At 48.2% G+C, this 21,455-nt stretch overlaps 3 protein-coding genes across 6 annotated transcripts in view; 1 reads left to right on the top strand and 2 right to left on the bottom strand.

Moving 5' to 3' along the window:
• Positions 1–3,074, bottom strand: part of LOC122391863 (E3 SUMO-protein ligase RanBP2-like) — a 35,625-nt gene extending 32,551 nt beyond the window's left edge. The window contains exons 1-2 of the mRNA XM_043386165.1: positions 3,034–3,074; positions 97–182 (exon numbers count right to left, since the gene is read on the bottom strand). Of these exons, the coding sequence (XP_043242100.1) occupies positions 97–174 (78 nt within the window). The 5' untranslated portion in view covers positions 175–182; positions 3,034–3,074. The remainder of the gene's footprint in view (positions 1–96; positions 183–3,033) is intronic.
• Positions 3,075–4,162: 1,088 nt separating this feature from the next.
• LOC122391883 (zinc finger protein 852-like) lies at positions 4,163–19,156 on the bottom strand. 4 transcript variants are annotated; one of them, XM_043386197.1, is made up of 13 exons: positions 19,074–19,156; positions 14,781–15,278; positions 14,348–14,476; positions 13,956–14,028; positions 12,368–12,614; positions 11,665–11,824; positions 11,115–11,291; positions 10,646–10,860; positions 10,270–10,495; positions 8,788–8,932; positions 8,384–8,540; positions 5,406–5,619; positions 4,163–5,023 (listed from the first exon to the last, which is right to left on the bottom strand). In XM_043386197.1, exons 2-13 carry the CDS (start codon positions 15,171–15,173, stop codon positions 4,886–4,888), a joined length of 2,274 nt encoding a protein of 757 aa, XP_043242132.1. In that variant the 5' UTR covers positions 15,174–15,278; positions 19,074–19,156; the 3' UTR covers positions 4,163–4,885. The 4 variants fall into 4 exon arrangements, with proteins under 4 accessions (XP_043242132.1, XP_043242135.1, XP_043242134.1 ...); XM_043386200.1 differs by having other exon boundaries at positions 12,368–12,611; XM_043386199.1 differs by lacking the exon at positions 19,074–19,156 and adding an exon at positions 16,395–16,412.
• Positions 19,157–19,763: 607 nt separating this feature from the next.
• On the top strand, positions 19,764–21,128 carry LOC122391862 (glutamate receptor 1-like). The gene is made up of 2 exons (XM_043386164.1): positions 19,764–20,706; positions 20,950–21,128. The coding sequence occupies exons 1-2, from the start codon at positions 19,764–19,766 to the stop codon at positions 21,126–21,128; spliced, it is 1,122 nt and encodes a 373-aa protein (XP_043242099.1).
• The last annotated feature ends 327 nt before the right edge of the window (positions 21,129–21,455 follow it).

The raw sequence follows: 21,455 nt of genomic DNA, 5'->3' as shown, positions 1-21,455 counted from the left end.
CAGCTGGCGACGGCAACCGGCGTGGGCGTCACAAGTAAATGTAGGCATCGATATTATTCAGAGTTGAAGTTGTCTGCCTATAGGGTATAAGCTTACCTCATCATCGGTCTTCACTTTCGACAATAGTTCCTTGACATAGCGTTCCACGTCTTTCTTCTTCGTATACAACGTCATGTTGACGTCTGGAAAAAAACGATCGCTGCGTTATAATTTACGAGGTACAATATTTAATATTTGCAACATCACTCCTAAGCCTGAAAAAATATACAAGCCAGAGTAACGGTGAGGAGTCTTCATTCATGTTGCACCGAAGAACTCTGTATTTTTTACGGCTTTATTACGAACAACGGAGACCGGGAACGGAAGAACTGAGCCGGGACTGGGGGCCGCGCACCAGCGCCTTTGAGTTATCTCAAGGAAGTGTGCAAGCACCCTGCAATGAGTCAGCAGGCATGGTGTAGCAGCAGCAGGAAATGTAGTGGAAACAGGAAAACATGATACAATCTTGGCGTTGAGTTTCGTATCCGTCCGACAAACCTATGGTGCCACTAACACCACAGAGCCAGTAGAAAGATGAGAGCACATACTAAGCTTGTCAATATTTTTCCAATTGTATTTTAACAGGCATCCAGAGTGCTGCGCTTGAGAGCTAAGACACCATGAATTGCGAAGGTCAAGTTCAAGATCAGGTCACCTAAAGCCATTGGAAATCAGCTCTGTTGTTCAAAAGAATAGAAGGACAGTGAGGTTTTATGGCTCCCTTTACGCATATAATGTAATGAACATAAATTTCCAATTCGTGATTTGAGCCAAAGGTAGATATTGTGAGGTCTAGGTCAGACTATGGTCAGGTTCAGAATTTAGCTGCTCATAATAAGCCATGTCATGTCATGTCACAAATCTATCCCTTTGAGTGGAATGGAATAATTAATACAAAAAGCCTAATAATACTTAAATTTTTCAAGTTATTGGGCAATTTAGAATACTTAGATATATGTTAAATGACAGCTGCAAATCTGGTGTGTACAGATTTGGTCATGCTTAACTCAATTTAACAAACAAATCCCATACACTATTAGATATCTCTGAGCCATCTCTGATGAAAAAATCTACTTTTTTCCTAAAAAAAAAACAACAATTCAAAATTGAGTCATGACTTCCAAGCCTGGGAAATCTGATGTCATCATTTTGTAGAACTATTCATGTAGCATTTAACATTATCCAAACCAAACTTAATAGCTTTAAAAACATAGCTGCATTGGTCAGTGCTCAGCATATCAAGTCATTGTGAATTGAAAGGGTTTATATTGTGATAATTGAAGATCTTAGTTTGATTATTTTGCCCTAATATCACATAAAGGTTTTGTAACAGACATCGTTTTCTTGTTTTCAGAAGTTGAATTTCATATATGTCAGCCAATGCCAAACTGATTATGCAGAGGGTAACTATGCCAGCTTTAATGTCAACTTGTACCAAACTGGTTCAAAGTCACCTTTCGATAGAACTTGAGAACTCGTACTAATAACTCAGTAACAGTAAAACTCAGACTGCTGCCCATAGCTATAAGGCAGGGCTTAAGCTTGGGTAGCCAGCAAATGACAATAATTAGTGTTTCATATAATCTTTCCTCCTGATGAGCCAAACAAAACTATTGCAGTAGATAATATCAATTAAGTGCTCTGGGTAATGTCTAGCATCACTCGGTATGACATTTAAGGTAAAAAACTTTTAGAGAAGGTTAAACTGTTACTGACAAAGTCATTTCAAAGGCTTTGATATTTTGGGCCATACTGCTAGAAAAACTCACCGCTTGTCATCTTGCTTAGCATCACAAAAATCTAGATTCAGTTTTTTTTTTTGGGTGGGGGGGGGGTTCATTCAGATGGGCTGGTGTAGACAACATGTCTATTCAGTGCTCACATCAGGCACAGGGTATTACTGCGACTGGACTGATTAGAACTTGGATAAAGTCGTTTGAGACATGACTTGGTCAAGCTGGTTCATGAAAGTGCTGTTTGTAAAAGTGCATTTTTGAAATCTACATGGCACCACAGAAAACCTACAACAGACAAGCCTGCACCTAACCATCATCATACAAAATTCCATATCCTTTGCAAGGCAGTCATAAAGCAGGCATCACACTTTTTTTGCAACCAAGGAGAGGTGCTATACCCAGAGACGCTTTCTTATCAAACCAAACCAAACCAAAAAACCTAAATTTTTTGCTGTTACATATTTGTATCAACAGCGTCACAATTGTCCACTCGAACCTAATATATACTAATACCAATATTTTGGCAGTTAGTAGAGCACATGTCACACAAAGGTTTTCCAGGCACTGTAGGTTTACAGGTTGTAGGTTAGGTTAGGTCATATTAGGTAAGGTTTGTTTAAATTTTGTTAGAAAGAAGCACCTCTGGGTATAGCCGATAGCGCCTCTCATCGGTTGGAAAACCAATTTGTGTCCTGTCACGTCTGCTCTACAAATACCGATATTTTTGATACATCATGAAACTCTGCACACAGTGCATTTTATCATGCTTAACAAATGGTATCATATTTTCGTGTTTGATTAAAGACAATAAAAACGAATCGGCACCGACTCTGAGGGGTGTTCACGGGCACCGCACACTGCTGCGTGCGGTGTGTGCGGAGCGTCCAGCAGGCGTGGGGGTAGGGGATGGGTAGGCGGCTCTGACGTCACGGCTGCGTGCGGTGGACGGTCCGCTGTGGCCGGTCCCGACCGGCCACAGCGATCGCTGTGTGCGGTGACGGAAGGCTGACGTAGGGACGCAGTGGGCGGAGCTTGGAGGCTGTGTGCGGTCCGACCGCACACAGGGCCCGTGAACAGCCCTCCGGAAGCTTGAGCTCTCTGACAAATCACCAGCCAAATTGAACACATTAAAAGGCTTGTAAGCTTGATAACAGCGCGTCGGAAGAAGCACCCCATCGAAGTTTAGTATTTGCTATGTCAAGGTATTGACAAAGAATACAAAAATCGATAAAATATGAGAAACCACCCCAACCCGAACCATTTGAAAATCACAAACGCGTGGCGCATCCCGCGAAAAAGATGCCGGCTAGTCATATTCGGTAAATAGAATGAAAATATACGATCGATGACGTCATAAACAAAAACCAATCAAGCCACGGAGAAATGCATGGATTTTAGTCTTGTTCATCTGAAGAACATAAAAAGGCCGAATGTTAGAATTTATTATGGTAACGATGGTCGAAATAGTATCACTAAATCTTAAAAAGTCAAATATTCTCACTCACATGCACGATTATGACCAACATCTCACCACGATTACTTTACTCACCCTCTACGTCATTTTCTTCGTAGCATAGCTGGCATCCGGAATATTTCGCCTTGATTCTCATATGTCATATTGATTGACCCCGCGTTCGATGTCTCCCGGACGACGAAGATTCTACGTCGTCCGGCCAATCCCGTGCAAGGTCAGCGGGGGCTCGGCTGCGGTTGTGGAACGCAATTGGCCGGACGGCGTAGAATCTTCGCCGTCCGGGAGACATCGAACGCGGGGTGAACGTCATAAAGAAATTCGGAATTAGAGTGGCAAATATTTCGACGACTAAGAAATTATCCAGTCATTTCCCGGCCATCAGCTTTTGAGGCTATATTGACTATTGCAGTAGCGGCGGAACACATTCTGCAGCGGCGGAGGGGGGGGGGGGGGGGGAGGGAACTGCCGACTTTTGGTCCCATTCTTTCCATGCAACGCCCATAGGGCTAATGTTAAAATACCTAAATCAAAGGGGGGCACGGTGCCCCGGTGCCCTCCCCGTTCCGCCGCCTATGGACTATGGGGAGAGATCCGACCACTTATTGTCATGGGTCATGAACATTTGTGTGTGAACAGTGTGGCCGAGGTCTGTCTCTTTTTAATGCGGATCGTGTCATCGCCTTCACTGCATTTGAAGGGCATGGCAATCCGTCAGGCGGTCGCTCGCCGGCTCCTCATCGCGCTCATGCAGCCTTGAAATGATTCAAAATGATTAAAAAGTCGGCGCAAACAAAGTCTCCAATAAGTAAGACGAGTATAAACGGCCTCCCGAATCAGGGCGAATGGCCCCGTTCAACCATATGTGTTCAATGCCCCGGTTCAACGTACAACGTATCAGTTCAAACTCACAAGCTGCGGGGTGAAACCGTATCTCAGATGATTATTTCTGTAGTTCAGTTCACAACGGACAACCAACAGAGAAACACGCACGTTGATGTCTGCACAAGCCACCAATTCCTTATCTAAGCCAGTGACATTCAGTTGAAAGACTGCAGATTGAAACACCACAAGGTGCCTAGTCGGTCGGCTGATCGAAAAATGCCGATGGGACACTAAAATCGGAAAGAACAATCGGAATGCAAAATGAATCTTCTCGCCATACCTCCAATAAAATACAAATGGCAATGCATCACATCCATGTCAATAAAACAACAAGCATGATTTGTTCCCTTTCTCGTTACGACATCCGTCCGGTATACAAGATATAAAAACGAACTTAGCTCAGTGCCAGTGCTGATCTTATATAGCTGCCATCAAATGGGCACATGTCGCTTGGATAACGATTAACGTGTGAGGACGAAATAAATAACGGTCACATGATATCGACATTATAATAATCGTAAAAAAACACATGATGTGATGATGAGGTTCTCATGCTGTTGATAATAATGTACCGCTGCCACTAATCAGCTGTTGATGATGCCGAGGATGATGATGGTTACAGTAGAGCTGACGGCCGACCCGCCCGACACAGAGGCAGAGACGGTCGCATCTGCGGCAGACGGTCGGACGGCTCGGCTCACTGGCTGATGAATACGATGATACACGGTGACATCTTCGTGGACGGCCCGTCGTCTCACTGGTTGATGATGGGGTAGAAGGAGGTGCCACCGCTGGCGTCCACCGCCGGGATCAGGATCAGACCGCCGCCCAGCTGCGACAGGTCCTGCACGTGCAGAGTCGGCGTCGGCGCCGTCACCTGCACAGAGTGCAGCTGAAACACACGAGCGAGACAGGTCAGGGTAACAGCCACAACTCGATGTCACCAGTTTTGCACGTCGCCTGCCGTTATGTGCAGATAAAGCATTTTGACGTTTAGAGCATTCAAACACAAAAATTCAACTATTCAGGTCATAAGTGGTATCGCACATCGACGAAAGACGAGAGGATAACATCTCAAAGCTGCGGACATGGCGTGAGTTGGTCTTCCTCAAATACTGTCGAGAAAAAAAATCGCATGTATAAGTGACTGTTTGCGGTAAAACACCTCGTCTCCATCCCGGTCGCTCTAAACTCAACTCAGTTATTTTAACAAACCAGCGAAGTAAAGGTACACAAAAAATACAAATAGGATTGTTTCAGAGTGCTCTGCCCACCTGTACGCTCTGCAATGTCTGGGGCACCACTGCGGAGAGCTGCTGGTGCTGCGGCGCCTCCGGCTGCTGCTCCGCGCCATCCGGCTCCTGTACCGCCGGCTCCGGCTCCGGTTCCGGTTCCGGCTCCGGCTCCGGAGGCGGCAGCGGCCGAAGCAGAGACGCCACCGGCTGGATGGTGTGCGTCTTGTTCACCATGTCCACGCTGTGTATCCGTCTGTATACGAACGGAGACCACTGTTATTCCACTCGTCTGAGTCCCGATGCTTTTACAATGCAGTGAGAAGTAAATGGATGAAGTTTCTGGCGAATCGATAGTATATGCCATCAAATGGTGGCACGTCAGAGATATCGCACAATTTTGGAGCCGAATCAAGTCCTTTTTAATTCAGCCGTGGTTATAGCCAATCATTGACCCGTAGGATAACTCTAAGCTGCATAAAATAAATGAAAGCAAACTGCGTGCCCACAAATACTGCGATGTTGACAGCATCTCAAGCACCACAGGTTCTACGATAGCGGTGAAGCACTGCACAGCTCTGTTGATGCAATGGTTTTTGTTTATCGTCGGACTGAAACATAATGTGTGTGAGTGTGTGTGTGAGTGGGTGGCAAGGGGTAGTTGTCGGAAGAACTATCCATGATGTCCATTGAATTTTACCTACATGAACGAAATCACAGTTTTGACGATTTTCGGCCATTTCTTCGGAGTGCATCTACAACGGCAAAAATAAACCAACTTTGATCAAGATAGCACAATAGACACTCAGCAGCTTTTGATACCGATGTGTAAAAACTAAGATGCATCCTGAGAAAATATTTTACCAGTAAAACGCCTTTTGGGCGAAGGACGAGCGAGCGAGATAGTGACCCCTGCACGTGCGGAAGGGCGAGAGGGTGCTTCCAACGGGCTTGCGCAAAGCACCCTTCTAACTGGTCGCTAGCGGTGTGCCAAATTTGAACGCAATCGGACCAGCCGTTCCTGAGATCTGGAAGCGGCACTCTGCACGTGCGCACGTGCAAACGGGGTCCAAAATGACTTTTGCACGGCACCCTACTAACTGGTCCCCAACCGTGTACCAAATTTGAGCGCAATCGGCCCAGCCGTTCTCGAGATCTGGAAACGCCCCTTGCACGTGCGCACGTGCAGTAGCACCCTAACCGCAACACATGGGAATGCATTGCCTGGTGGGTGTCTACCTGTATGCCAAGTTTCAGCTAAATCGCCCCAGTAATTACCGAGTTACTGAAATGGGAACAAATTTGGCACCTCTTATTGTTGTATTTTGCACGTGCACTGGGGGTGACCCACATGCATCGAGAGTATCCTATTTTGGGTAGAAGGGATGCTGCTACCCTATAAAAATTACCGCAAGTCAATCGCCCAAGCGGCTGCTGATATATGAGCCTCTCAAAATCACTACTTTTGCAAAACAGCTTGAACACCCTTGACTTTTCACGTGGCACGTGCCAAGACGGTCACTGAGATGTATCAAAAGTAGTCAATTACGGGGTAGAAGGGATGGGGCTACCCAACAAAAAAGACCGCAGGCCAATCGGTCCAGCGGTTGCTGAGATATAAGCCTCTCAAAAGCGTTACAGGCCGGGCCGGGCCGGGCCGGGCCGGGCCGGGCCGGGCCGGGCCGCTCATACTGAGATTTTTCCGTTATATTGAAAAGACTCACTTCGCTCGCTGCGCTCGCTCGCTCGTAACCAGTAAAACGCCTTTTGGGCGAAGAACGAGCGAGCGAGATAGTGAGCCCTGCACGTGCGGAAGGGCGAGAGGGTGCTTCCAACGGGCTTGTGCAAAGCACCCTTCTAACCGGTCGCTAGCGGTGTGCCAAATTTGAACGCAATCGGCTTAGCCGTTCCTGAGATCTGGAAGCGGCATTCTGCACGTGCGCACGTGCAAACGGGGTCCAAAATGACTTTTGCACGGCACCCTACTAACTCGTCCCCAACAGTGTACCAAATTTGAGCGCAATCGGCCCAGCCGTTCTCGAGATCTGGAAACGCCCCCTGCACGTGCGCACGTGCAGTAGCACCCTAACTGCAACACATGCAGTTAGGCAATGCTCATACTGAGCATTGCCTGGTGGGTGCCTACCTGTATGCCAAGTTTCAGCGAAATCGCCCCAGTAATTACCGAGTTACTGAAATGGGAACAAATTTGGCACCTCTTATTGTTGTATTTTGCACGTGCACTGGGGCTGACCCACATACATCGAGAGTATCCTATTTTGGGTAGAAGGGATGCTGCTACCCTACAAAAATTACCGCAAGTCAATCGCCCAAGCGGCTGCTGAGATATGAGCCTCTCAAAATCACTACTTTTGCAAAACAGCTTGAACACCCTTGACTTTTCACGTGGCACGTGCCACGACGGTGACTGAGATGTATCAAAAGTAGTCAATTACGGGGTAGAAGGGATGAGGCTACCCAACAAAAAAGACCGCAGGCCAATCGGTCCAGCGGTTGCTGAGATGTAAGCCTCTCAAAAGCGTTACAGGCCGGGCCGGGCCGGGCCGGGCCGGGCCGGGCCGGGCCGCTCATACTGAGATTTTTCCGTTATATTGAGAAGACTCACTTCGCTCGCTGCGCTCGCTCGCTCGTAAAAATTTTTGTGGGTTAACTTTTTTGGTACACCCCATTTATGACAAAAAAAAGTAATAAAAGAAACTGGGCGTGAGGATATGTTGGTGTCCACTTTTACGAGTAGGGTTAGCATTCAGCAATATTCCAGGTAGTCGGCCGCGCAGTTACAATACAAATCAATAAGCCTATTTTACTGAAACACTCTAATAAATTAACACCGGCTTCTTTCACTGCCCATTTCGTTAGTTTGTTCAGCACGGCGATGACGGAACGCTCATAACTCGTCCCTCAGCCGCCCAATCAGCGCAATGTGCAACTATTATCCACCAGTCACCCCACCCATCATCCAACTGAGCGGCCCGTAGCCGGCCCGTGAAACCACTCACCGCAGGTGGGAGCGCAGGTCATGGCTGGCCGCGTACACCTTGTCGCACATAACACAGCGGAAGCGCCGCTCGCCCCGGTGCCGGCGCAGGTGGTCATTCAGCTTACACTGCTGAATGAACGCCTTCGGACACAGGGTGCACTTGTACGGCTTCACGCCTGGCGGGGGCAATGGGGGACGGTCAGATTACCGGTAGGGGAGGATTCGATACGCTGCAGGCGACGCAAAAGATAAGTTGACGAGCTGACAGTGAGTATGAAAACAAAATACATAATTTCAACTTGAATCGTAGCAGTGAAAATATGCTGAAGAGTAGCACTACTGCAAAAAAAAAAACAGCATTGCGTAACTTCGAACGAGGTCGCCCAGCCCAAATCGGCGGCCCGTTTCCCGCTCGCCACTCACCGGTGTGTATTTTGGCGTGAATGGCCAGCCGGTCGGGCCGCGAGAACACCTTGCCGCACACGTGACACGTGTGCTCGGGCCGCGCGTGCACCGAGCGCACGTGAACGGTGAGAGCGCTGCTGGAGCCCAGCCGGGCGCCGCACACCTGCCGAGAAGAGGACTGTCAGTGGGGATGGCTGATAAAGCCGGCTGCCGCTAAAATCGCCACGTCAGAGTGCAGCGGAGGTAATATTGTATCGGGTACCCGGCGTCGTCCTGTAGGGATCATCTATGCGATTTGTCATCCATGCGATTTGTCATCTATGCCATTTGTCATTTCATGTTGTCATTTATATTGTCACCGCTATATTAATCAATCTGTTACCTGTTGTCAATTGCGCGTCAAGTTTGTTTGTTATTTGTAAACCGGCCTGCCGCTGGCCTCAACCTTCCTAGTAACCGCTGTGCCATACGCTATAGAACGTGTCGTGCAAAGGTCACGGCGGCACCCCTGAGGCGGCCGCTGCCCGTACGTTTAGGAGCCCATTGTCGTGACGTCATGACTGTGAACAAAGGTCGCCGTAGGGGCTCTCCCGGCGGCCGGACGGTGACTCATACGTTAAGCTTGTCTCTCGCCGCGCCTGCGGGCATATTGATAGTACTAGGGACGGCCAGCATGTGACCGCGGTTTTCGGCGACATTGTCAATTCGTTTTTCGACTCTGCTGTTCGCTACAAGACAAATACACATAGAAAACGGCTCGGGCATTTGGAGAAGAGCGGCTACTCTGAGGCGAGGGAAGAACACGGAGATTCACACAAACGACCTGACTAGGTTGCACCGGCCACAGTCGACCGAGGTGGGCTTCCGCGCCCTTAAAGACGCCTCTGACTGGCCATTGCGCTGACACCCTGGTCGGACCACGGTCATTGATCGGACCCTGCCACTGGTTCGTGCTCAGGCTGCCTTAGCGGGTAGACCTGCTCGACCAGACGCCCCACTGGTGGGCGAGTGCTCGGTTCCGACTTTCACCGCCGGTCCAACAGCGTTCTGCTGGTTCCCGCCGATCCGGTTACGACACCGCAAGTGCCGTACCGACTCGGGCGTCCCAGGTGGGCGTAACGGTTACCACACCAGTTCGCGACCCCCAGGCTCTGTCAGCCGTCGTACGGCTCTCGGACGGACACTCTAATAGATCAGCCACAGATCAATAGATTGTCACAGACCGTCCGTCCAGCCACGCGCTACCCACAGCGCAGTACGACAGTCCTCCCACTTAATCGTGCTGACGAGACATTGTAAAGACGACAAATATAGCAAATAGTGATAAAGAAAAAAGTAAGAGCATATACTTTGGACATGAATTTGACTTATGAACATGCAGTTCAATTGGCAAAACCGATGGCTCCTGCAACTGAAAATCAGCACCGTCAACCGTGTCTAGCTACCTTCCTCTGTCTGATAGGCGTCTAATCCTCCCATCTACCAGCACCCTCAACTCACATCACAGACAAAGTCCCTCTGCAGCGTATCGTGGTGGTAACGCAGCTTGTGGTGTGTCAGGTATATCTTCTTGATGAACTTTTTGTCGCACACGTCACAGCCGTACGGCTGCCCGGTCGGCTGGTTAGAGTGGCGCTGAATCATGTGCTTCTGAAGAGCGGCATTTCGTCGGAACGATAGCCCGCAGCCGTCCGCACGACAGAAAAACATCGGCCGATTTGACTTACTGGGGAAAAAAGAAGATACATGACTTAGCCTCCCATATCTTTCGCTAGGCAAGAGGTAGACAAAAACACTAAATGCCAAATTACACTGAGCGCCTATGAAAGCTGACATTCCCTCCCAATTACGCAAAGCTCCATCCGATGTCACGCACCTGTGCTCGCTCATTTTGTGCATGACCAGTCGGCGGCCGCAGGGCAGTTCCACGCCGCACAGTTCGCACGCATACGGCGGCGGCCGGCAGAACTGCAGGTGAACGCGGTAGATGGTCTGGTTGCGGAACTCCTCGCGGCACTGGTAGCAGATGAAGCGGCGCAGAGTCGCCAGCTCGGCGCCGCTGATCGACAGGGTGCCGGTGCCGAGCAGCTCCTGACGGCGGGGGAGGGGGAAGGGTGGTAGATTTAGGGGACTAACCTTACGCCAACGGGGAAAGCACCGTAACGGGGCTGGTCAGCTGTCATGTTACACAGCTGTGCACGGTATGCCTAAACCCTGTAACCGAGTTCAGTGCCTGGCTTCGCGGATGTACGAGTAACACAGGCGAGAAATGGACGGGTAACGACCTTTTTAACGATCCCCGTACTGGATGCAGCCGTGGGCCCGCAACTGTGCGCGGCACTTACCTGTATGACACCCCCAGCGTCTCCGTACTGGCAGCTGTGCGCCCGCAGCATGTCTCCGGTCGGGAAGCACAGGTGACACAGCCGACACATGATGAACTGGGAGCCGTCCGCGCCGGCCGCCGGATCGGCACCGTCGGCTGCCGGCGGCGCGGCCACCTCGCCCCTGCCCTGACACGTCTGACGAAAGAGGGTAAGGAATAAGAAAAGTACCACCCGCACGATTTCCACATATACGGTAGTACGGTCACAAAGGGATATCAAGCCACTATGGATGTCACATTTCAGTTAACCGTAAGAAGTACACTGCACAGTCCGGTTAATATTCGCCACTCGACTCGACATTTCATTCAGGCAAGCACTGGGTGGAATTCAGACTTGTGACAGCTCAAGAAAAAAGTGAGCTCGCTGGGAATTCGTATGGTAGCTCTATTTAGTACGTACGTACAACACTGAACTCAAAATACAAAGCACTTCTCAGTCAGGTCCAGCTCGCTCCCCTCTACAGGTTTCCTAGCGTGCCCGGTTTCTCCCCACCCCCTGTTTCACTCACCACAATATGTGCGGCCAGCTCTCGGGGTCGTTTCTGCACGCTGCCACACAGCGGACAGGTGTACTCGTGGTACCGGCGGCTGGACATCTTCTCACCGTGGCACGCCACACGGTGCATACGCAGACTCTTCTCCGAGGCGAACCGGCGCGGAACGCCGCTCCTGCGGCAACACGGGTCATGTTAGAGGGAACACGGGCCGTGTTAAGAGGGCGAGGCGAGCACGGGTGATGTTGGAGCAAGGGTCGTCAAATCAAAGGATTCCTTGCCCACAGACCAATTTTATTTAGGTTTATGGTAGCGCTCGTGTTTATGACGTACCTTACAGCATGACCCGATGGAGTCCGATGAGACCCGTAAGCAATGAATGCACCAAACGGATATAGATTAGAGTAATGAAAACTCTGGAAATAGCGGTCTCGCTCTGACAGTCATGGTAGTAAATGTCGCCATCTTTCATAGCCATGTAATGGTCCAATCAACGGAAACCTTCTATGGACAAAAGCCTAACCGTTTTGGCTGTATGATGGTGACAGGTGACTAAAGCAACTACCTATGCTGGAATCGAGCAATCAAATTGAAGGTGGGTCTTCTTCAAATACGAGCGACGACCAAACAAAGACCTACAATCAGTTGCTAGCATAGCCCTACCGTGCTGTCCTGATTATCCACCCTATCACAGGCGCAGACCGGGAAATATACTAACTTCTGCTCGCAGCCGGCACTGGTACAGACGAACGCCTGCTCCGTGGCGGCGGGACGGGCGGTTCGGCGACCGGCGGCGGGTGGGGGCTCGGGCCCGTCCTCCTCCTCTCCCTCTCCCTCCTCTTCGTGGTCGGACGGAGCGGACCAGTCGGGGTCGTCCTCCGTCTCCTCAGCCGGCGGCGACAGCTCGCGCTCAGCTTCGGCGGTGTCTTCGGCAACTGGCTGAGCCACGGATGGCGTGGGCCCTGCTGGGAACAGAAAACACTCGTCGGGTCTGGCTGGCACCGATAATCTCTGTGATAATCCATTTCTAACAACCAGTGAGTGAGGTAGTCTAAGAGCAACAAATTATTTATTTTATTCTGCAACGATTTACCATCTTACTTGAACTCGTCGTGCCTCATGTATGCTGATGACATGAAACTGCTCCGCCCGGTTCGCACGCTTGATGACGCTGTCGCCCTTCAAAACGATGTACATAAATTCTGTACATGGTCAACTACTTGGAAGCTGCAATTGAATCCCACAAAATGTAAACAGATTACATTCACTCTCCGCACTAAACCAGTCCATTTCGACTACTCCATCCATGGGATCACCTTAGATCGTGTATCTGTGATGCGCGATCTGGGCGTGCTCATGGACTCAAAATTAACTTTTGGGCCTCACGTCGACGGCGTCGTCGGGAGTGCGAACCGGGCGCTTGGCGTGTACTTGCGCTCGCTGCAGACCTCTCGTGCTGCGAGGGGGAGACGGTTTCGACCTGAGCCTCTTATCACTGCTTTTAATGCCCACGTTCGCCCTCAAAAACACATATACAGCGTCTGGAACGGATCCAGCATAAGATGCTCATCTGGCTGGCAACTCATTCCACACGGCCCTCTCAGTCTCTCGATTACCATCAGCTGCTGTCTCATTTTGGTGTGAGTTGTATTCGGACAAGGTTGGTGCAGCGCGATCTCACTTTTCTTCATTCGGTGTTCTCTGGTCGCATTAGGTCCACCGATATTGTTGGGATGTTTGGATTGTGTTTTCCATGTAGGCGGACTCGAGGACGGGCGATACTGCACGAACCCACCGCAAGGGTGGAAACGATAAGGGCCGGAATGTTTTGTCGCTTACCGAGACAAGTGAACGGCATGTACGAACATGTGGCATCTGCGGACCTATTCGCCAGTCGAGGAACTTTTATGAAGTCTCTTAGAGCCTTCTTTATCTGTCTCTGACATGACTATACGTACCTATATTTGACAACCCATGAGCACACGTATTTATAGGTTTTAGTATCGGACTGCGTCTGTAAATGGGTGTCATACCTGTGGGCGTTCAAATAAATACATACATACATACATACAATTATTGTCATAAGGCTCCGATGCAATTGGCTTTTGACCTGTAACAGTCGGCAAGCAGGTCGATAAACGAAAATGATGTCGATAAACTGATAGTAAAAAACATGATGTTGAGTAAAAAACATGATGTTGAGTAAAAAACATGATGTTGTTAATCTGATCAATGATGAGCATTGTTCAATGATCAATGGTCAACAATGCATGATGTTGGTAAACAAAAATGATTATACTTATTACCTGGCAACAATGCATGTGCTTTGACCTGTGCTTCAGCAGCTGCTAGTTCCAAATCAACCAGGATCTGGAGGTCCTGTAAACATGAGAGATGCAAGAAATGCCACTTTGAGTACCAGAGTGGCAGTCAAAACTAAAAGTCAAAACTGCCAAAACTTCTGAATGCAATGATGATTGCTTCAATCGATGCATTATGATTACTGATTAATTATTGTGCATTACTATGCACCAAACTTAGATTGTTGTAATTATTTAAGAGCACTATATTAGAAGACTACATGTAAGTCACCTATGTTAAATGCTCATTCTATCTTGGAAAGGTATATTAACAAGCTAAGGAAGTCCCATGATTTCCATTTTTCCCATTAAAATACCCAAAAGTAAATGGTCCTCACCTGCAGACATAAACAAAGATACTGCAGGCTCTTCTGAACCTCAGACAAATCTTCACACTTTGGTTGGAAGGTCACATCTGACTTGCTTGGAATGTGAATATTGAACTCCACCATTGATTGCAGACTATGCTGTGGAAAGGAAGATATAAGTGTTTGAAATTAGTACCAGGCAAGATCAAGGTCAGCTGACACTGAGCAGCCTTTGAACTGAATAATGCAAGAGGCAAAATCAGGTTCTTTTAATAACTTCATAATTAATTATCTATGATGTGAATGTGAGCTTTTGGAAGCTGATATTTCCAGTCAAATTTGAAACAGAACATGACTGTGGTATTCAAAACATTGTAAAAAACTACAGCAAAACATTTTGATTAAAAATTGATTGTCTGGCTGTAAGAAGTGGAAAAACACATTAAACATTCCAATAACTAACCTGCTTGAAGAGATCTTTCACTGCTGACACAAGTTTCACCAAAGCCTCTGAGACAGAATGTGATGGATGATCTGGTGGTACAGCTTGCTGTGGACACTGCAATGTGGACTTCTCACCAGAGATATCTGCATCTTGACTCATAGCTACCAACCCACCACAGCTTCTATCCTCATTAGGATGGAATACTGCGGCCCTTTTGCGCTTGGGATTCACAGTTCGTTTTCGTTTTACATTTTTCTGAATAATTGTGCCATTTACAGCATTTGAGCGACTGTCAGGACTACCAGCTTGGTCTGCAGTGTTCCTGTTGACAATGCCCAGCTTCCTTTTCATGTTGCCTTTTTTGACAGGTTTCAGAGGACTTTGTGGTGTTGCTTTGTCTTTAGCTTTCATAATGGATACAATACAGTTCTTGGGAAGGTACCTCAGAGCTTCAGAACTTCAATACAAACATTAAAAAGCAATCATGTCAAAATGTCTAATCCTTCTCAGTTCTCCCTGTAATAAGAATAACATGCATCAACACAGATATGAACATAATTGAACACCATTTAATTAGTCTCTATTCTCTAACAAGTTACATTTCCCTGGAGTGGATACGGAAGTGTCAACTGCCAATGCCTGGTCAGAAGGAAACTGAAAGCTGTGAAACAGGGCCCCCAGCTGCCTGCCTGCCATGACTCCAACTGATACATGAGGGCTGTTCATGTCTCACATGCTCTTTGTGAGGTAGATACGTACACAGGCTCCAAGCTCCGCCCACTGCGTCTTCCGTCCAGCGACCGCTGTGGTCGGTCGGAACTGGCCACAGGGATGGCTGTGTGCGGTCCACTGCACGCAACCGTGTGGCATATTGAATACCCATCCCCAACCCCCGGCCCCATGCCCGCTGCACACACCGCACATACCACACTCAGTGTGTGTGGTGCCCGTGAGGTGTGAACAGCCCTCTCAGGGCTCAGATCAGTTGGTGACATACCAGGGAAATAAGCTAAAATTAGAGCGCTCTTTTTATTGCTCCTGCCCCATGTTGAAGAGATACCCCTAAAAGCGTGATCTTTTATCGGCCCTTACGCAGCAAGACAGTACTTCTCAGACCGGTGGATGGTATCAATAGAAAGAGAATGCGTCAAATATTTACATGAATTAATTAAAATAACATTAAAATGTTAATTAAGCGTGGAAATTAGTCCCAAACATAAGCTAATAATTGCTCCTACCTCGGCGACGGCGCTCCCCGCGGTCAGCGGAGAAGCTAAAATAAAAGCCACCACCCTCCTCCGTAAGTCAATTTTAGAGCGGCCGAGTGGACCGATGCGGGGCCACCAAACTGAGATAAGACGTGGCTAGCAATTGCAAACCGCCATAGAAATCAATATCTTAAGACGTACAATATGGGATGATTACTCTGAAGCTGGAGTGAAAGCATGAGTAGATTGCAAGAAACGAAATGCATAGATTGGTTGAATTATGTACAATAGGCACAGCTCAATAGATGAAGCCATTTCTATGATGTTGACATTTGACATAACCCTTCCTCTCCTCACTTACGACCTAAGTGCATTGGCAGTTGCCGGCATAGTTTTTGAGCACGAGTGTAATTCGCCATCGGACCGCAATGCATGTTGCTAGGCTGCTGCAATTACAACGAACATACGAATACCGCCTTCTTTTGTAGACGTTTGTTTTTTAGGCGGTCTTTGACGTACAAGGGGGCATACCTGTCGACAACTTGAGTTTCTCCGAATTTCAAAAACTCCCAGAATTTAAATTCCTTATGCACTGTTGTAGGTACAGCTATGTTCACAAGTTTTCGTTTCCTCCTGTTCTAAAAAGGATGATATTTGTCGATTTCGTGCGTCGCTGATAGGAGGGTGCGTTTAATAATTAGGCCCAACGCTTTCCGCATCCGCGAGTACCTCCAAAAGTGAACAACAGTTTCCATTTATTACACTATGGGACTTGTGACAAAATGGCCACTGGAACACGCATGAAACGGAGCTCATATTCCTAAAAATGTTTACAAGCACTTCTTTTCTGACACTATTAGCAAATACCATCTCAAGTTAGGTGGTTGACAGACAGTCAATGGAGATCTGGGGAGACTGAGTGATGCCAATTCACCACGTAACTGATAATGAGGGCAGAGGGGAGAGAAACATGCAACATGCACAACTGACAACTTGACAAGTGACAAAACACTACCACTATTGCACAGTGCACAACAAATTACAGCAGCCAGCCCAAAAATGCTTTTGGTGGCTAGCAAAACAAGTCACTAATAAATGTCTTAGTTGCAGCTGAACATTGCGCAATGATCACACTGTTCACACATTGAGTGAGATGCCACAGGTGGTTTGTATCACACTTTGGTACAACTGCAAATCTGAAGTGTTGTCATGAGGTTCATGCCTCCATGATCTCAGCACTTTGGTTGTGGTTGGCATAACACTTGTAGTCTGCAGAGTTCCACATGAACTGCAGACACCTCATCTGGTGGTCTTCATGTTGCTCAACTTCTTCAGGAGGCAAATGTTGACCACCCAGCAGAAGCATGGTCCTGCAGAAAAGAAAGGTAATGCATGAGGTACAAACAATCTGCTGAAACAGCCCCTTCTGTTGGCTGTTATTAAACTTTTAACATAACATAACAACATGTATTCCATGTATATTACATTTGTTGAAGTAAAATACTGCTGGCTATTTCAAAACCAGAAAATGAAATTATATTGTGGCATAATTCACATGATCAGCTATCAGTATCAAATAATAAATTAATTTAAAATTTGGCATATTCTATAAAACACATTCATAGAATAGTCTACTTCAGGTCACAAGGACTCACAATCTTTCTGTTGGGTGTTTGATTGACACATTAACTAAGTTTGTCTTAGGTTTTATTATTGCAAAAAATTCATATTGCATTATTGTATCAAAATACTGCCAGCAATAACAAAACAAGAACATGAAATGTCAATGAGCAAGCCGCCTTTCCTAAAAATGGGTTACTTTGAAAAGAATTTGTTTCTTTTAAGGAGAAGGAGAAATGATTATCAGGTAATTATCAGAAAACCACTCAACCAGCAAGTGGCTGGGTGGTTTCACAGCAAACATCAAGCCAAAACATATGCTTACATTTACCTAACAATTGAGCCATTTGACTACACAAGGATATGTGAGCAAAATAAGAATCCAATTATCCAATGTTGACTTCCTTGCAAAGTTTATGCCTTATTTTATGAAAATGTGTCACTAGAATATGATACTTATCATCGAATATTATTTAATTTACGATTTATTTCGATCGGAACGCACATGGAGTTCCACGCCATTTTCGTCGACGATAAATATGATCGTGTTTCATGAAGAGATAAGGGGTTTCAATGGTCTTTCAAAGCAATAATTTGATGCAAAATTTGGTAGGAAATAATATAAAGCTGGTTCAAATGGCCATCAACCATTTAAAACACCGAAAATACTCACAACTCCGTCCCAACGACCACGCAGCACCGAGCACGCCGCACAACTGGCACAATGCCAAAACTGCTGTCACAGCAGAAATGTTTTTTTTTTTCTCGATTGCAATTGTGGAATTATTTATTAAACAGAAGATGATCTTTCCGAAAAAGCGACTGATTTTATGCACAGATGCATGGAAAATAAAAAAATCCCGGTAAGCTTATTTGTATTGTTTTGTCGATTTTGACATGCTCCTAGTTTGCAGCCATATTTCGATAAGTTCTACAGGGAGTTCAGAATTATTTCAGGACTAATCTTTTCCTCGTTCATTTTCCCGTCGATCATGAAATTTTTAGAGCGGAACAATTAGTTTCCAGGCGGTCCGAGCGGTTTTCGTGAGAAGGGTGCAAAAATCGGCGTCATTTTAAGAGCCTCGACACCAGCTCAACACAGGACCCTATGGGAGACGGTAAAGTAGCGGAAGCAATAAATAGAGCGCTCTAATTTTAGCTTATTTCCCTGGTGTGTCACCGACTGAGATCAGACAATTGGAGACAAAACAATGGAATGGATGCATAGGAAATTTGGATGTGTATAAAAGTTCATAACTTACACATGCACCCACATTCGTTCAGTGTCCTCCTTTGAGTGACTAGTGGGTGTCCATAAATGAATTATACAGTCATAAAAATTGTTCACCAAATATAATAACACACTGACACAAATCATAAACTCAAAACATGAAGCCCAAAGTGAAAGGCGAATTATCTAACTTACAACGGTGTTAACTTGAACTCAAACTCAAATCACCTTGCATAAATAGGAAAGTCTTACTGGTAGTCGGTGCCAAGTCGGTGCCTAGGCCGTAAAGTCGTCAGTCAAAATGATCCGCAAGCCAGCCTTGCGTAAACCAAAATATTTTGATTTGAAATCGTGTGCACCAAGAATTCAATAATAAAATTTGTCACAGGCACGTCGTATATGTAAAAAGTGTCACACTATCACTGCTCAAAAGACCAAGTCAGCCTAAATCCACGGTGACTATAAATAAATAGCCTAAATCACTGTCAAAAATCGGGTTTGAAATATTCCCCCCAAATAGACGTTTAAACTACAACACTTTTTTCAAAACAATGAAAAAATTCTGTAAAAAATCGAAACTTTGTGCAACAGTGACTAGTGATGTCTTTTGGTGGGCACGTCTTGCCAGGTGTGATTGATATCTACCTGTGATGCCCTTTCGAAAACTGCAGGCTCTCCCCGATATCATAAGCTAATCGAGCAACACCATATCGACTCGTTCCATCGGGCGGGGTTATCATATATAGGCCGCTGTAAAGAGAGAGATGAAAACTGCGCACAGCTACGTCGTTGCGCCCCTCAGTACCTAATGACTCTATATACGCGCTCCTAATGCCGACGAATCGACCACACGGCGCCTCCGGGCGATGGTAGTTGGGTCCCGGCCGCGGCCCGGCTCAGTCGGCTGCGGTCACTGACGAGCCGACCTCCTGGGCCGCTGCGATGGAGCGCCGTGGCCGTCTGACCCTGCTGGGAACGGAATGGTCGGCGGTGCGGCGTCCCTTCGTGAACACGTCGGACGTGCCTCTGCGAGTCGTCACCATCCACGACCCACCGAGCATCTACGCACAGCAGCACCGAAATGGCTCTGTCACCTACAGTGGCTACCTGTTCCAGCTGTGGCAGATCGTAGCCGACGAGCTTGGTCTCAGCTACCGGATGTCCGCTCCGCTCAGTCCCGGATACGGCAGTCTGAGCTCAAACGGCACCTGGACCGGCGTGGTGGGGGACCTGGCCTACGGGCGCGCCGACGTGGCGCTCACACTGCTGAACCCCACTCCGGAGCGGGCTGCTGTGGTCGACTTCCTGGACGGGGTGCCCATGGGGTCCGAGAGCACCACGTTTCTGGTGCGGAGGGACTCAGAGGCGGCGCCGAGCCTGTCGCTAGCGATGTTCGCCAGCCTGCTGCGGCCGCTGGGCGCCGACGTGTGGTGGACGCTGGCCGCCGCGCTGCTGGCGCTCTCGCTGGTGCTGCGCCTCTCGCTGCGGTTCAACAGCGCCAGAGCCGAGGACGGCCGGCTGGTGCGCGACATGGGCTGGGGCTCGTGTCTGCTTGCCATGACCATGACTGTGTTAGGACAGGGCTGGGACAGGACGCCGCGGTCGCTGGCTGGACGCACTGTCACCATCTTTGGCTGGATGATGGCAATCCTGATCTACGTCAATTACACGGCCAACTTGATGTCCTTTCTAACGACGCACACGGTCGGTCGGCCCATCAACAGCGTGCGCGAATTCGTCCAACAGCCCGCCTGGACTCTGGCAATACCCGCCGGTTCGCAGAAACTGAACAAACTCAGATCGAGCCGCGACAGCTTCGAGCGCGAGCTGTACCGACGCTCTACGACCGGCGACAGGTTCATCTCGATATACAAGACGGAGAAGAGCATGCTACAAGCCTTCCAGCCACAGGTCATGGCCTTCTTTGATTTAAGCCTCCTGCATCACTTCATCGGTGACGAGGCCTGTAACTTCATCCCATTACAAAGTTCACCGGTCAAACCTAATCCAGTCTACCTGTCAATTGCAAAAAATCGATGCGCTCTCAAGCAGGTCATTACTGCTACACTGCTGAAGTTGCGTGAGACGGGTACACTATTGCGTCTCAAGAGCTCTGCTCGATCCGCAGGACGGGCCGAGTGTGGCTCGCAGGCAGGATACCGAGAGCTGTCATTTGGCAACCTGCTGGCCTTCCTGTGTCTCGTCCCTCTCGGAGTCGCCCTCAGTCTGATCGTCCTGGCGCTGGAACTGCTGATCTCCAGAGTCAGATCTCCGAAACGCAGACGGCAGCTGCGCAGCGAAGTGTAGCGCCCCCGCGGGAGTATGTAGCAGAGGTGGCGCCTGGGCGTAAGACCAGGCGCCAGCTCGGAGTGTGGCGTAGCGCGGACAAGGGAACGCGAAGTCGTGATGTCAACCAAGACCTGGTGGCCGTTGGCCCGACTGGGACTGGGTCTCAGGAGTCAGGTCGATCAGCAAACGGTGAGGCACAGCAGGACAAGGGAACCGCTGTTGTCAGCCAGAGTATCAGCACCCTGAGCGTGGGGACTGGGGGATGGCGTCAGAGTGGCAGCAGAGGGCTGGACGGTGTGCTCAGGTAAAAGCATGTATGTACTTACAACGTACACGCCGTCCTCA

The sequence above is a fragment of the Amphibalanus amphitrite genome, unplaced genomic scaffold (genome assembly GCF_019059575.1).
Source record: "Amphibalanus amphitrite isolate SeventyFive unplaced genomic scaffold, NRLGWU_Aamphi_draft 000459F_arrow, whole genome shotgun sequence".
Classification (NCBI taxonomy): Eukaryota; Metazoa; Arthropoda; class Thecostraca; order Balanomorpha; family Balanidae; genus Amphibalanus; species Amphibalanus amphitrite.
The sequence above is the reverse complement of the archived record's forward strand: the minus strand, read 5'-3'. Positions and strand labels throughout refer to the sequence as shown.

Excerpts from the sequence above, each read along its gene's own strand:
- LOC122391862 (XM_043386164.1), top strand. The coding sequence starts at position 19,764 with ATGGAGCGCCGTGGCCGTCTGACCCTGCTGGGAACGGAATGGTCGGCG. Across the intron at positions 20,707-20,949 it reads GATATACAAGACGGAGAAGA|GACGGGCCGAGTGTGGCTCG; the intron begins GCATGCTACAAG and ends CTCGATCCGCAG.
- LOC122391883 (XM_043386197.1), bottom strand. The coding sequence starts at position 15,173 with ATGAAAGCTAAAGACAAAGCAACACCACAAAGTCCTCTGAAACCTGTC. Across the intron at positions 10,496-10,645 it reads CACAAAATGAGCGAGCACAG|TAAGTCAAATCGGCCGATGT; the intron begins GTGCGTGACATC and ends TTTTTTCCCCAG. Across the intron at positions 8,541-8,787 it reads TCACGCCAAAATACACACCG|GCGTGAAGCCGTACAAGTGC; the intron begins GTGAGTGGCGAG and ends TGCCCCCGCCAG.